The sequence below is a fragment of the Ictalurus furcatus genome, chromosome 23 (assembly GCF_023375685.1).
Source record: "Ictalurus furcatus strain D&B chromosome 23, Billie_1.0, whole genome shotgun sequence".
NCBI lineage: Eukaryota > Metazoa > Chordata > Actinopteri > Siluriformes > Ictaluridae > Ictalurus > Ictalurus furcatus.
In genome coordinates this window covers 2,252,624-2,268,313 of record NC_071277.1, presented here as the reverse complement: position 1 = coordinate 2,268,313, position 15,690 = coordinate 2,252,624, and the positions used below count along the sequence as shown (strand labels likewise).

Genomic DNA, 15,690 nt, shown 5'->3' with positions numbered 1-15,690 from the left:
ACTTCAGTTTCAATTTATATAAACATTTCTCAGGCAGGTATAATATGTTCTCTCAAAGTGTTTTAAATACAAAATACGAGAAGAACAAACCAAAGTATAACGTTTATCATATATGATTTCATAACTGGTTTTAAAAACAGTTACTGAACTAGTTCCTATTTCAGAGTTTCACTCTTAATTATAAGTAATGTACTCATGAACAGTAAGTATCAACTTAGATTTGTTTTCGTTGGCATAACTGATAAAACTGACAATTCTTTGTAAACTCTCCACTATTCCAATAAAGGCGTGATATGAGTATTATGAGATACGTGACACTATTGACAAAGTTACACACATGCACAGATAAATACACTATAATATTTATGTTGATATGTCTATAGATAGTATTTTATTCCTATTTTTTTTTCTGGTGTCAGGTTCATTTAGTTCTGTATGGTGAGAAACGAGTATCTCAGACAAGAGAGCTCAGCAGTCCTGACCACACACTCTTCACCCGCAATTCCAGGACAACGTTTATTTTGAGGTAACAGCAGAGCAGCATTTTTAATGTAAAAGTATGGCAATATTTCAGCCTACAATATAATGTACACAATATTTTCACAATATACACAATATAATCCCAAATTTAACTAAGTCAGTTAGCTAAGACATGTTTGGTGTGTGTTTGCTTTATCTGCACTGTGGCTAGCAAGTAATAGAAGCAGTTTAGCACTATGCAAAGTTCAAATCCTCACACATTCACATTAAATCACATTCTTTGAAATAATATAGATAATAGTGCATCATACAGTGTCAGAAACCACAAAAACAAATTTATTTGACATGCTCGAAACCTCAACAGAGCTGTTTGAAGTGACAGTTTGATGATGTAATCATGCAATCTGCACAATGCTAGGCTGATGTCTATATGATTGCACTATTTATTAGGTAAGCTTTATTAGTTTAGTGAGTCACTTGAGATACCAAACATGTTTTGGCATTAATTACACATACAGAATAATCTTTATTTAGCAGTGTGCTCATTAAATTCAGAAAGCTTATACTGTGTGATTTTTCAGCTCAGCTCAGAGTCTGGGCCAAATATGGCAAGTGCATGTGTGGCACGATGGAGGAGGTGCGTCTCCCAGTTGGTTCCTGAATCATGTGACGGTGAAGGATATAGTAGATGGATCAAGTTGGACCTTTCTGGCGCAGTGCTGGTTGGCAGTAGATGAAGGAGATGGACGAGTGGAGCGAAAGCTGCTTGCTTTAGACCGACAGCTCACATTCAGAGAGGTGCCTTACATATGCCTTACTATTTGATGCTGTCCTTGGCTCTTTTGTGACTTCCTGGATGAGTAGTTTCTGTGCACTTGGAGGAATTTCGGAAGGTCGGCCACTTCTGGGAAGGTTCACTATTGTGCCGAGTTTTTCCATTTGGAGATCACGGCTCTCAATGTGGTTCTCTGGAGTCCCAGAGCCTTTGAAATAGCTTTGTAACCCTTCCCAGACTGATGTATTTCGATCACCTTCTTCCTAATCATTTCTGGAATTTCTTTCATTTTTTTGGCATAATGTGTTACTGGATAAGATCTTTTAACCAACTTCACGCTTTTGAAAAAGTTCTATGTAAGTGTTGATGTGATTGAACAGGGTTTGCAGTAATCAGGCCTGGTTGCGTCTAGTCCAGCTGAACCCCATTATGAACGTAGTTTCATAGATTTGGGGAATTAGTAACTACGAGGCCAAATACATTTTCACACAGGCCCAGTTGCTATTGAATTTTTTATTTTTTTTGCTTCAATCAATAACATTTAAAAACTGTATTTTGTGTTTACTCAGGTTGCTTTTGTTTTATCTTAGATTTTGTTTCCATTTCTGAAACAATTTAGCATGAGATATTCACAAAAACAGAAGAAATCAGGATTGGAGCAAATACTTTTTTACAGAACTGTACATGACTGGCATATTATGTAATACATTTATATAAAATAGCCCATAATATCGAAGTGCGTTAAAATCAATCAAGCAAGTGATTGCCCCCATATGTGTGAAACCCCTAAATTAGTTCCTGTGCAACCACATAATTAGTTGAATGGAGTCCATTTGAGTAAAATGAAAGAGTTACCTGACGACAGTATAAATACACCTGTTGCTGGAAGGCTTCTGCATTTGTTATCTCTCAGAGAACGATTATATCCATTATTGAAAATGGAAAGAATGTGACACAACCTCGGATCTGCCTATAGAAGGCCATTCACCAGACCTCAGTGACCGCGTAAGCAGGGCACCATCCAAGAAGGGAAGGAGTGAAGATATTAAAAGGCAGAATTAAATCCCATTTAGATGGCATATGGAAGGTTTATGTGATGAGAGCAAAACTGGAGCAAAAAATTTTTTGGCCTTCTCACAAAACAATACGTTTGGTAGAAACCCAACAGTGCTCATTACTCTGAGAACCATCCCCAGAGAAACGAGGTGGTGGCAGAAGCATAATTTTGTGTGGATGCTTTATATCAGTAGGATCTGGGAAAGTGGTCAAGGTTGAGAGCAAGATGGATGGGCGATTCTAAAAGAAAACCCGTGCCAATATTCAATATATCCACACTCTTGCTTCAGCAATATTGCAATTACTTTACATCTATAACAAGTGTGACTGTATCATTCTGCCTAGCTGCTGCATCTGAATCTCACTGATTGCTTAGAGGACTTCCACCCATGGCTGTCTGTGTACAGTCGGCCATCTTACAGCACGCATTCACACACTCAGCGCCTGAGTGTATGTCTCCTGCTGCTGCAGGCTTACATGTGTGCTAACTCCGTACTCATATACATTCAAGAAGACCAGGTAAACACTTACACAAAACAGCTCCCAGTGAAATGATGCAGAATTCCTGTTCTTAAGATCAAGCTTTATTCCATATTGACTTTACTCTGTGTTTTCATGATGTCAGTGCTGGTTGGAATCAGGCCTGATTGGTGTTTCACTACGTTCAGTGTGGACAGGACTGTGTGGACTTACTCTGCTGCCTTTAGGCTCTCTTGTGTCCTTCCTCTTCCGTATCAGCAAGGTCAGAAAGAATTTGTTCATATCGTCTAATTAAAATGATGCATCGGTGTTGAATGACTGTTAATAAATGTTATGAACAAAGATTATGAGAACACCCAGAAAATATAGTTGCTGTCTAGCTAACCTAGCTTACTAGCACATCATCCTGAGGAAATTAGGAACAAACTAAACTACTACTATTTTTTTTTTGGAAACTTTAGCCAACTGTATTACCCATTTCTTGCCAAATCTATTCAAAATCGAATGTATACGTACTGTTTAGAAATGAAAACTTAAAAGCGTGAATCTCTGATTTCTCTGTTTGTTTTTTTTTAAAGTGAATTATTTGTCTTTCAGTTTTTTTTTTTGCTGTCAAACTGGCAACTGATGAATGTTTCACCTATCGTTAATGCTAGCTAGCTTATCAACACTTTAGTTAGAAAGCTAACTTATTAGCTAGCAATTTAATGAGTATAGTTATGAATCTGTTGTTAGCTAGCTAATATTAAATAAAACTCCAAATCATATGAAATGCGACGTTCAATAGCTGCATGCAATATCAAACATTTTGACATTTTAACATACATTTGTGAAAGTTATGCCATTTGTCTTGCCAGTAAACATATATAAGTTAACAGTAATAAACCGATTCATTATTAATTTATATTTTCTTCGATTTACTGCTTTAAACATGAACTTTCTCACATTTACACACACACATGCCCGATCTAGGATTCATAGCAAAGCTGACCGTTTGGCCAATTTGAGGCTTGGTCTATCTTTTGATGGTTTGATGTCTTTCAAACAGGAAGTAAAGAGGAAGCGTCTTTAACTAAATGAATGCATTCATGGAACGTTTTGCCTGCATTTATCTTATTTTTCGTCGTATCAGTTTTATTATTTATTAGATGAGATGTCCTTTTATCATGAGATATGTTCTAGCTACATTTGCTATATATTATAATACTTGTGATCATCCCTCTTTTTCTTTTGCAATTGTAGACAAACAAAAATGGCAGCCACTCAGGGGATCAGTATGAAGTCAGAATGCCTTACATCTTCTCTGTAGAAGGTATAATCAAGGAAGACATCTTTCACATACAGTGCTGTGAAAAAGTATTTGCCCCATCCCGATTTCTTCTGTTTTGTGTATATCTCATACCAAATTGTTTCAGAAATTATAACAAAATCTCAGATAAAACAAAGACAATCTGAGTAAACACCAAATCCAGTTTTAAAACACTTTTCTCTTTCCGCTGTTGCTGTCAGTGTAAGGTGTTGATAATAAATTCACAGATGATTGGGATGCATTTCTGCTGAGGGATAGTGTGTCTGAGCTGAACGTTTCACCGTGGAAAAATAAATGTGAGGTGAGGTGCGATAAAATAAAAGGGAACCGTTGTTTAACTGAAATACCACAAATGAAGAAATGTATCTTTCTCTTAAATGGTTATTGTTTGCTCTGCAGGTTTTGAAGGCATGTGATTTGGAGTCTATGACCTGCAGCGGACTGACAGAAAGCTCAGCACTGCAGAAGCCCACGGACTCTATCTCTAGCATTGAAATTACCGAAGAAAATATTCCCGATGGCAATGACAAATTACAGCCTGACCGTTTCAAAAACACCCAATTCAACCTCCAAACTAGCTCTTTTCCAGGTTAGTATGTTCGTGATATACCAAATATGCTCAATTAGATCTAAATGTATTGCCATTATACACTGGTGCACAGTACAACACAATGTTGTAGCTAGCACAGGTATAGATAAACTCTCAGCATGCACAATGTGTGGACAGTGGATTTAACTGGTGAAGAAAAATATTATTAAAATTTTTTCGGGGAACCGGTGTGGCTGGGATGGCAGGAGGATAGAGACGTAGATAATTGTATTCTTCATGAGGGTAAAAAGAACGATATTTTAGTAGCATTACAGTAATTCAAATAGATAACATTACAGTCAGTAGGCATAATAAAAATGGACGGTGAGCATCAGGATTTTGGTTAAGGTACAGCACAGATCATATGGAGAGTAACACTGTACAGGAACACGCGTATTTAGTTTTATAATACAGAGGTGTGGTATAATGATTGGCTACTAATAAAAAGTGTTCACCATTTTTAATGATCTGTTTGCAGTAAATAGTTTCTCAAAGAACAGCATTTGTAGAAGAAGCAGAGATCTGCCAGCTTGGTGCTACTGTGGGACATGGACTCTGTGGCTGTGCTTGTCCATAACTTGTGTAATCATTACTGGAATTCTGGGGTTGAAGTAAGTCTCTAAAGAAATACTCCAGGGTTTGTATATGCAATTGTTTCTGATAGCCTACATATAATGGAAGGCATAGCGCAGAATTATACCTTGCAAATATAAAACTATAACAATAAAAGTAGGGCAGTACTGTAAGCACATCAGGTAGCACTGTCGTCTCACAGCTCTGGGGTTTCCAGTTTGATCTTGAGCTTGGATTACAGTCTGTGCTGAGTTCCGCATGTTCTCCTTGTGTCCACGTGGGTTACCTACAGGTTGTCCGGGTTTCCTCCCTCCTCCCAAAAACATGACAGTAGGTGGACTGAGAATGCTAATTTGCCAATCATAGGATACCTCTAATGAGCAATCATGGGATTCATTCATACGCCTTAGATGCCAGACTAGGGTTGCTCACTAATTTTCTGTCATGGTCTGTGGACCCCCTGAAGTAGCTTTGACCACCCCCTAGCCACCCCATATATAATCCAGTTCCACCACTGTTTCCATCCAGGTTGTATTCCTGCCCAGTATTACTGGGATAGTAATACTGCAGTTACTTATGAGGATTTATGGTATTCCTACCATACGATCAGGAGGAAGCTGAGACACTTCCTTGTTTATATTATGCTATTCTGACTATGTGTGTAACACGTTACTTAAAAGACCCTAAAAGAGGCCCGCAGTTAGTCTCTGAAAGGCCCAAATATACAGATTAGGAGCTTGATTTACCAATACATTTGACTCAAGAATTCATCCTACAAAAAAAAAAAAACGTTTCATAAAACATCTACTGCCAAAATTCAAGAAGACTTACTTTGTAATTGAGTTTTGATTAAACAGGTTTTTCAATCTTTCCTCAGGACAAATAATAATGTGAATATTATGGTCCATGGGAATGGCTATTTGCTGTAGATGTGGTGCACGGAGATTATGATGAAACATGCTGTGATATTCCTTTAATAATAAAGACTATTATAAACACTTTCACAGATTCAGCTCTACAAAGTGTCTCCTGTGGATTCACTCAGTATTTTTCTCTCTGCTCTTCTGTGCTTTTGCAGCACACCCAGCGATGGTAAATCCGCCCATCTTCTCCCTTTCATGCTTCTGTATGACTCTAGATCTCTTTTTTATGAGTTATACAGTATATGAGCTATTTAACCCTCTAGCTCTATTTACTACCTTAGCAATTTTGTTTCATTGACACAGAAATTAGCGTCAGCTTTCATTGCAGTACAATTTCAACATTTATGTTAAAATATCTGAATATAAATAATATTGATTGAAATGGCCACAACAATGAGCTTTTTGTTTCAGCTTTATGAACGGCATCGTTTGAACTAATTTAGTTACCCATGTTAATCAAATGAAAAAAATTATACGTACATAAAATAATTTTGCTTGTTCAGAAACGAGCACGGGAAAAGTTTATATTGGAAATATCATATTAAAATTTTAAAATATAAAATATTTCATTTTGACCCATACCCTGTGTATTATGTAGCTGTCAGTTATGGCAGCTTGTAAAAAAAAAAAAATTATTCACAATTTACTAGCAATTATTAATCAGCTTTTTTTTGTTTGTTTGTTTACATTTTGTTCTAATTCAGATATTTATTGCTGCATTATTTGTAACCCTGCAACATGGAAATCAAGGCTATTTTCGCCAAAACTCAGCTGTTGATGAGCCCATCATAGAGCTGCTAAAAAATAGAAGACAAAATGGAGCCAATGTGAAGAAGCAGTCTTTATCCAGCTCATATCATCACACAGAGGAGATTGCTATGAATTTTGAAAAGGTATTTTGTATTTTTAGGTCATTCTCACGCTTTAAAGAAACCGTGTCTGATGAAAAAAATCACCCGGAGAAACGTCTACCTAATCGGCTGCAGTCTTAGTTTTGCACTGAAGCTACGACGCTAATGCAATGCAGGTCAATCTCATCTAGAATCCTTTCACAAATCTATGTCTAAACCTTCATGTATTTTTAAATAAAAAAGTTATTTACAGAGTCTGTGGTTAAAAGTTCAAAGTATATGAGCAGGGGCCTGCTTAAAATGTGAAGTGTTGGCAACTTTGTGCATGTTTAATATTACAATGTCATATAATTTAATACATCACAGCACTGTTGAATACTCTGATCTGATCTGTCAGACGGTCTTGATTTGTTACCTATAATGGCAGCTATGAAAGTAGTTCCATCTGCAAGACAAATCTCAGGTGTATCCTGTATTAATGCCCTCTTTGTAATGCATTATCATTTCATTATGATCAGAGACTGAACTAGGACAGCGCAGACTAATATTATCAGATACAATGTGTTGTTATTTAACAAAGAAACCATATGAAGGAGACGTTTGTGTAGCATTTATGGAAGGAGTCTCCAGTGTTAGTGCTTTGTAACAGTCAGCAAGCCAGTAAGAGAAAAACATGCTACAGGTGAGCGAGCAACAGTTTATCGCTGCTACAAGTTAAGCGATAACAGGAACCGAATGTTTAACTATAAAAAATATGACATGTTAGTCTTAAATTGATAAATTATTGTACTCATTGCCAAATTGCTGAAATACAAGTTGTTTTAAGAAATGAATCAATTCTATTTTCCTGTAACAGCAAACCCTGTTTTGTTGTATTCCTTACATAATAATTACAAATAATACAAGCCTGAAAATGATTGAATGTAAACACACTTTTTTTTGTTGTTTTTTCCAGTCCTGAAAAATTGTGCAAGTTCAGGGAATGTTTTGGAAATAAGTATGGATATTCTCTTGCCAAAGTAATATATGCTTAAAGCTTAATAAGCCACTAGGGTCATTAATCTGTTAGAAATTCCATCATTCTTTTCATTAATACAGGCTTCCAGATGCACAGAAAGTGCTTCCTGTTTATAATACAGTTAATGGCCTGTACCAAGAATCCTGAACATAAAAAGTCTGGACATTATAATATAATAATAATAATAATAATAATAATAATTTTAAATAAGTTCCCTTTAATATAATATGATAGCTTAGACTTTTGATGTGTGGATATTATTTGCCATGGCAAGTCTTGACTGTATTAAATGCCACTGGATGTCAGTGAATGCCATTCACTCAGAGGTGTTTTGGATTGACAGGTGCTGGCAGCCCGTCAGAGAGCCAGATACCTGCGGCTCGCACGTCCACCTACTTCCACTGAGCTTCAAAGTGTGAGGAGCCAAATTAAAAAGAGGACACATCTTCAGAAAACAATAAGGTCTCTATGTACTTTATGCTTAACAAATAATAATAAAGCATACTGACCTAAACATCATATAGTGTTCACTGTTTAACAATATTCTGCCCTACTGACACATCTGTTCAGAATTTATAGAAATCCCCAAAAACAATCCTCAAAATTCCCTTCACATAGTATAGGTGTGAGTGTAATAATAGATGAAGGGAATTGGATGTCTCTAAAGTAATATGGGAACACAACATGCCTGAGGAGGTGTAGTATCTATTATTATTATTATTATTATTATTTTTTCAATTTTTCATTGTTTTTGCAGAGAGCTGGTGTTATACGTGTTTGCCTCATTTATAGTCGGCTTTGTGGCTTACGGAAAGTCCTCTAATGATAAGTATCTTCTGAATCAGGCAATCAGATCTCGCTTTACTGGGTAAATGCCACCTATTTCAAAGCACATTCATCAATACACTGAATACTGAATATTCCGATGGTAAGGACGTTTAACCCATAATTCTTTGTTGAAAATGCAGGAGTCCTTCAATCCAGAAGCTTGACGACTGGTGGAACTGGACAGCAAACACACTTCTACATGAGCTGTACCTTTATTCCCATGATCATAGTGGGTTGGAAGACAATGTAAGCTTTGATAATTATAGTGCTTTAGTTTAATTTGACTGAATATTCCTTGTTTGCTGACCCTGTGTGTCTGTACTGGTAATTTGTTGCCTTCTATTGGTGGCACGTTATGTCTAGCGGTCACCATTAAGGACCACCAATGGTAATGGTTTTAATGGTTAGATAGATCATTTATTTGTCCTGAAAGAGGAAATTTGTTTCCACGGTGGGTGTGTAGAGAACATAAACACAACAACGCCATACATATTAACCATCAGAACAATCACAGACGTAGAGGCGGGAAGGGGGGATAAAGAAGGGAAAAAACTCACCAGGATCATACAACGAATGGCAGAGCATAAGATGGCATCACAGTGGCTGATTACCTATGTATTTAACGCTCGTATAGCCATAGGAACATAACTCCTACCATAGCTGGCCTTTCTGCACATGGGTAGTCTATACCTGTGGCCAGAAGGAAGGGGGATGAAATACTGATAAAGTGGGTGGTCTGGATCATTAAAAATTTGATGTGCCTTCCGGAGCGTATATGAAATGACACAGTCTGATAAATTACGGGTAGGAATACCAATCATTTTTCTCACTAAATTAGTTATCTTTAAGAGTTTGTTCTTGTTGGTAACTGTTAGCATAATAACAAATGGTACCATACATGAGACCTGGCTCAATAATACTTCGATACAGAAGAAGAAGAAGACTAGGCTGAACAGACAGATACTTAAGTTTACGAATAAGTGTGAGTCTCTGTTGACAGCACTTGTAAATACCTAGAGTGTGTTGATTGAAGTTGAGATGTTTATCCAATGTAATGCCACGATATCTGGAATGTTCCACCATTTCAACCATCTCTCCGTTAATGATAATACTGGAAGGATGGGTCAGTGTTTTGGAAGAGCTAAAAACCAGTTCCTTAGTCTTTGCGATATTAAGGTGGAGAAAGTGATCGTCACAGCATTAACTAAAATGCGCTATGGAGCGTTGATAGTCCATACAAGAATCTTTGTCCTTATTAAGAAATGCAAGAATGGCAGCATCATCTGCATATTTAAAGTAATGAGTGGTGGTGACTGGACTCTGACAGTCATTTGTATAGTGAATATAAAGAAGTGGACTAAGTACACACCCCTGAGGGTGTGATGCTGATGATTTGTAATGGTATTTATAGTAGAAATCATTAGAATTTCTGTGATGGTTTCTATTGTTTTTTTTTTGTTTTGTTTTTTCAGAAGAGATGGTAATTTTGTATATATTCAATTCCTGATAATTAATTTTTTATAAAGGAACACGTATATATTTGTAATATCTAACATAACAGCGCCCTCTGGTGGTGGTTTTCTGAAAATTAATTTTAATATGAAATTTGAGGTGCAATCTTGATTATCGACTCAAAGAGAGAGATTTCATAAATAAATAATTCATAGTTTGGGAATCATTCTTGCATTTTAAGTGTCTAATCAATTTGTTTACTTAATTTAAGCGTGCAATCCATTTAGAAATAAGACAATAATAATCAAAAGTAATCCATTTAGAAATAAGGCAAAAAAAATATGCATTTCTGGCTAAATATATTTTATATGGCAACGGAAATAAAAATAGAGATGACCTTCTTACTGCTAGAGACAAACAGGCATTTCAGTAATTAAGTTAAAGTGTGTATCAATTTAAAAAATGGAACAAGGTAGGCATTGTTTGGTAATGTTTACACATGGATTAGATTTGTATTTTTTTGAAACTGATGCTTATTTATTGACCTGATATTAACAGGTAAAAACGGTCTCTTTAATTGGAGAACCAGTCATTATGAAGATGGAAGGTACACGCAATTCATCGTGTCAGGTAAATCACTAACAGCGATAAGCAAAACTGATTTAAAAACTGTTTAGTTTGGTGAAAAATGAAATGTACACACATCGCCCCAAGTGTTTTGCAGTACTTGTTTGATCAAACTGAAAGTTGTTGTGAAAGTAATTCATCTAATTAGGCTTATCTGTTGCAATTTATCGTGATTCAGTATAAAATTATTCACAGGCTGTATACAATGTTCTTACTGTATTGTATTACAGACAAATACAAAAAAAAAAGTCTCTACTTTCAGAAAAAAAAAAGGTACTAATCTGTTTATTACAAATTGGTGTCACGAAATTTTATCAGGTTTAAAGTAGGAGGGGCGATTGACAGCAACGAACCAGTAGAACATATTTACTTTAGCAAATTTACATATTTAATGCACTATTCCTCTAATTTGTGTTGCACTTCTAAGGTGTTCATTTGACTCAACCTCATACCTTTAAGGCTTTACTCTAAAAATGAATCATCGTGCATTTACGTACCATAAATCATTTGTCACAATATCCACATTTCCACATTTTCCTGGTGAAAGATACCGTGCAAGTAAGTATTGAACCCCCTGGAATAACGAATAACAAATGCACATTTTTCATTTCAGTATTTTTTATAACAAACTCTCTCAAAAAAAAACCTCAATATAATCGCCAGTAATGGCTCAACGGTTAAGGCTCTGGGTTACTGATTAGAAAATTGTGGATTCAAGCCCCAGCACTGCCAAGCTGCCACTGTTGGGTGCTGTATCATGGCTGACCCTGTGCTCTGACCCCAAACCTTCTAACAAACTGTGCTGTAAAAGTCTACGTGACAAACGAAAGCTTCTCCATTCAACTGGAAATACTAAAACCGCTCCTGTTTTCTGAACAAAGACCACCCCAGTTAAACTGTTATCGAAGAGAATGTCAGTATGAAGGAAAGGAGTGAAACGAAGAGTATGGAGCAAGTTAAAGATAAGGTAATAGAAGTCCATAACTTAGGAATAGGGTGCAAAATGATATCTAAGAGGTAGGACATCCAGTAAGCATTGTAAGATCAGTAGCGAGGACACCACCCATGCACTACATAGACAAGGCTCAACTTAAAAATTCAGACACTTGTGCTGGCTGCAAGTTTATATTAATGTCCTCGTTCTAATATGTTATTGTTTCTATAGCAACAACCTTTATGTAGGACACGTAAATGGATTTGTTTTTTTAAAACTTGTGCAGTTGTTGGTCTGACGAAGTTTTCAGTGAGGACACGTTTATTTAACATTTTTCAAGGAGTCTCCAGTGTCACTGCTTTGTAACAGTCAGTGGTAAAGCTGTAACATCAAGTATTTCAACACAGGGATAAAACTCGTCAGTGATCAGCTTTGTTGTGCTAACACGTCACACCATCCAATTATTGCTCATTTACCTATAACAGAATATACCATTGTGTTTCCTTTCTTACTTCACAGATAGGTGCCACAAATGGTTCCATTATTCTTTAGCCATTTTTGCTGTTCATGCCACATTATTTTTAGACACCAGACATGTCATACCCGATCAAACTTATTTTGATCGTCAAACGTTTACTTTAATACTCACTATAAAAAACGCATTAGGTCTTGTAGAGACGTTACGTTCTTTCTGCACACGCTAATTGTAGATGCAGTCGACGCTGATATTATAACAGTGGACATTGTCACAAAGTAGCTTTTTATACTTTTATCCCTGATGAGCAAGCCAGAGGCAGTTATGGCAAGGAAAAAACCCCTGAGATGACATTTCGGAAGAAACCTTGAGAGGAACCAGAATCAAAAGGGAACCCGTCCTCATCTGGGTGACACCGGATGTGTGATTATAAATGATTTACCTTCTATAACTGTATACTATACGGTCAAAAAGTGCAATTGTATAAACAGGAACTTATGAGCAACTTATGAATAATGGCATCATTATATCCGAATTCATTATAGTTTAAACTATCATTATTAACTGTTCAATGAAGGAGATTTAAGTGCAAAACTGAAGTCCTAAGACTATCCAAGGAAGAACATTCACAGCCATCTTTAGGGTTTCCATGTGGCACCATCCACAGTAATCACATTGGTCTTTAGGCTGTCCATGTCGGGCCATCCTCAGCAGCAGCGTGTGATTTTCAGGTAATGAGAACTCCAACTCGAAGTAGGGCATCAGGATGGATCAAGCAGATCTGGAGAGCAGAACGGGTCAGGATCACTGGTATCTCAGCAGAAGCTCAACAGAGAGAGCGAGAAAGAGAGAGAGAGAGAGAGAGAGAGAGATCTAGACATTATCTTTTCAAGACAATGCTTTGAAAAACAAGGCTGAAATAAAAACCTTTGACACTTGTTTAACTTTTCAGTCTTCCCCTGGAGCTCTAGCATCTGTTTTTAACGTTTTCATTGAACCTCACCGACGTGGGAAACTCAGGTGTTCTGAGGAAGCGGGATTTAATGTCCCCCTAGGAATAAACAGGTGAAAATGTCCTCTGATTAACCCACGGCTTTCATTCATTTTTAAACAAGTACAGATTGCTTTATTTGTGAATTTCTTGTGTTTAAAATGCTTAAAATTCGACATTTCTTATTAAAGTAACACTTTACATTAAAGTTCTCTTAACTGGCGTTGTTTACTCCATTAACGTCCTGACTCTCACAGGTCTGAAGCATCCAGCAGGCTTAAGAAACTGTGGACTTCAGGCTGGACTGGCAGCTCCACCCATGCCGTAATGCTGCAATTCACTTTATACAGCCCTGTTTATAACCTCTTTACCACGGTCACCATGCTTGGAGAAACGACGTGCATGGGAGCTGTTCTACCGTCAGTCTACATTTACTCTACCAGACTTCATCACTCTGCCTCTGCCCTTGATTACTGCACTACAGCTGGAGAGGTGGGAAAGCAAGGGCAGTCTTATCGGGCTTATCTTATTGCTCATATCACATGATGCCTGGTAGTAAGTACAGTGGCAGGGCTGATAGCAATAGTTTTCATTTCAAAGGTTACATTTAGGGGTTTGATGGTATATCGGATGTGATGGTGTACAGTCATTAAAAAAATAAATCCTAATCATTCAGGTTGTACTCTACTGGAATCAAGAAATCACCCTATATTTATAGTCAGGCACATCCCAAAGTGTTTTCTTCCTCTTATACAACAGGAATTTGCCAACAATTACATTATTTATTCATTGTACGATATTATACAAACCTTTATTTTCATAAGTTTGTATTTAATGTTGGGGAGTGCCTGTGAAGCCAGTTAATTCTTGTTATAATTTATGTCATACGAACTATAAAAGGTCATTTTTTTCCCACCATTCTCTCTTTTCTCTCCCTCCTGAACTTAAGACGTAATCATAGTTGCTACGTAAAATCCAGATGTGCAACCGAAATTCTGAAAAAGTTGTGGCGGTATGGAAAATTGCAGAAAACCAAACAAAAAGCGTCATTTTGAAAATTCACTTTCCTCTCTACTATACTGAAACCACGTTATTTGATGTTTTACATCGTGAATTTTATTTATTTTTGAAAATATACACTCGTTTCAAATCTGACGACTGCAACACACTCCAAAAAGTTGCGACAGTCGACTGTTTAGCTCTGTGTAACATCAGCTTTTCTTTTAGTAACACTTATTAAGCAGCTCTGCGTTGAAGACACCAGTTGGTTAAGTTTAACAAGCGGAATTTCCCCCCATTCAGCCGTTATGCGTTTCTTGAGAAGCATAAATGTACGGGGCCTTCGTCACCTTATTTTTCGCTTCATAATGTGCCACATATTCTCAATGGGAGACAGGTCAGGACTGCAGGCAGGCCATGCTCGCACCCGCACTCTCTGCTTACGCAACCATGCGCTTGTAATCCGGGCAGAATGTGGTTTGGCGTTGTCCTGCTCTGGATGGCAGCATATGTTGCTCCAAAATGTGTACATAACATTCTGCATTAACGCTGCTCTCACAGATGTGCCCATGTCATGGGCACGGACACACCCTCATACCATGACAGGCGCTGGCTTTTGGACCTGACGCTGGTAACAGCTTGGATGGTCCTTTTCCCGTTTGGGCCCGAGAACACGATGGCTGTTTTGTCCAAAATCTATTTGAAATGAGGCTCCTTATTTACTATGATTAGATGATTGCCTCGCTTGTTTCACATCACCTTCTTGCTTCAACTTGTCACATCGCTACTGGTCTTAAATTGCCCCTGTCCCAACTTTTTTGGAACGTTTAAATACAAGTCGAAGTACATTTACGAATCACTCCTCTTTGTTTTTGTTTTTTTTTTAAAGCATTTTCCATACTGTCCCAACTTTTTATACTATTATAGCTGTTATAACTCTTAAATGAATGTGTTGTGAGTGAGTAATTTTATTTTCCTTCATCACTTCCATCTCTTTGCCCCTGCAGCTTCTCCTGCTCCTCCTCACTCTGCTCCAACTCTACTTTCAAACATACGTCCTAGCTCAGAGAGGACGGGGGTACTGGACCGACTTGTGGAACTGGACAGAAGTAATTTTCATTGCTTTTAATGTGTTTTAATTTCCTTTTGCTATAGATCACTCTGACAGCTGATCACATACATTATCTCTCCCGTGCAGGTGATTGTAGTCCTACTCAGTCTTCTGTGCTTCATCTGTTCGGTGCATCACTTCACACTGATCACGGATACAACTGAAAAACTGCAAAGAGAAAATTTCAAGACATTTGTTGACTTAACTCCTGCTGCGTCT

The 15,690-nt window shown here is 37.2% G+C and overlaps 1 protein-coding gene across 1 annotated transcript in view; it reads left to right on the top strand.

The window, feature by feature from the left end:
* LOC128599391 (polycystic kidney disease 1 like 1) overlaps nucleotides 1-15,690 on the top strand; it is a 52,621-nt gene that overhangs the window by 34,335 nt on the left and 2,596 nt on the right. The window contains 9 exon segments of the mRNA XM_053610928.1: nucleotides 420-526; nucleotides 1,062-1,278; nucleotides 2,657-2,830; nucleotides 2,937-3,053; nucleotides 4,500-4,689; nucleotides 6,341-6,354; nucleotides 8,398-8,553; nucleotides 10,355-10,362; nucleotides 13,619-13,861. Of these exon segments, the coding sequence (XP_053466903.1) occupies nucleotides 420-526; nucleotides 1,062-1,278; nucleotides 2,657-2,830; nucleotides 2,937-3,053; nucleotides 4,500-4,689; nucleotides 6,341-6,354; nucleotides 8,398-8,553; nucleotides 10,355-10,362; nucleotides 13,619-13,861 (1,226 nt within the window).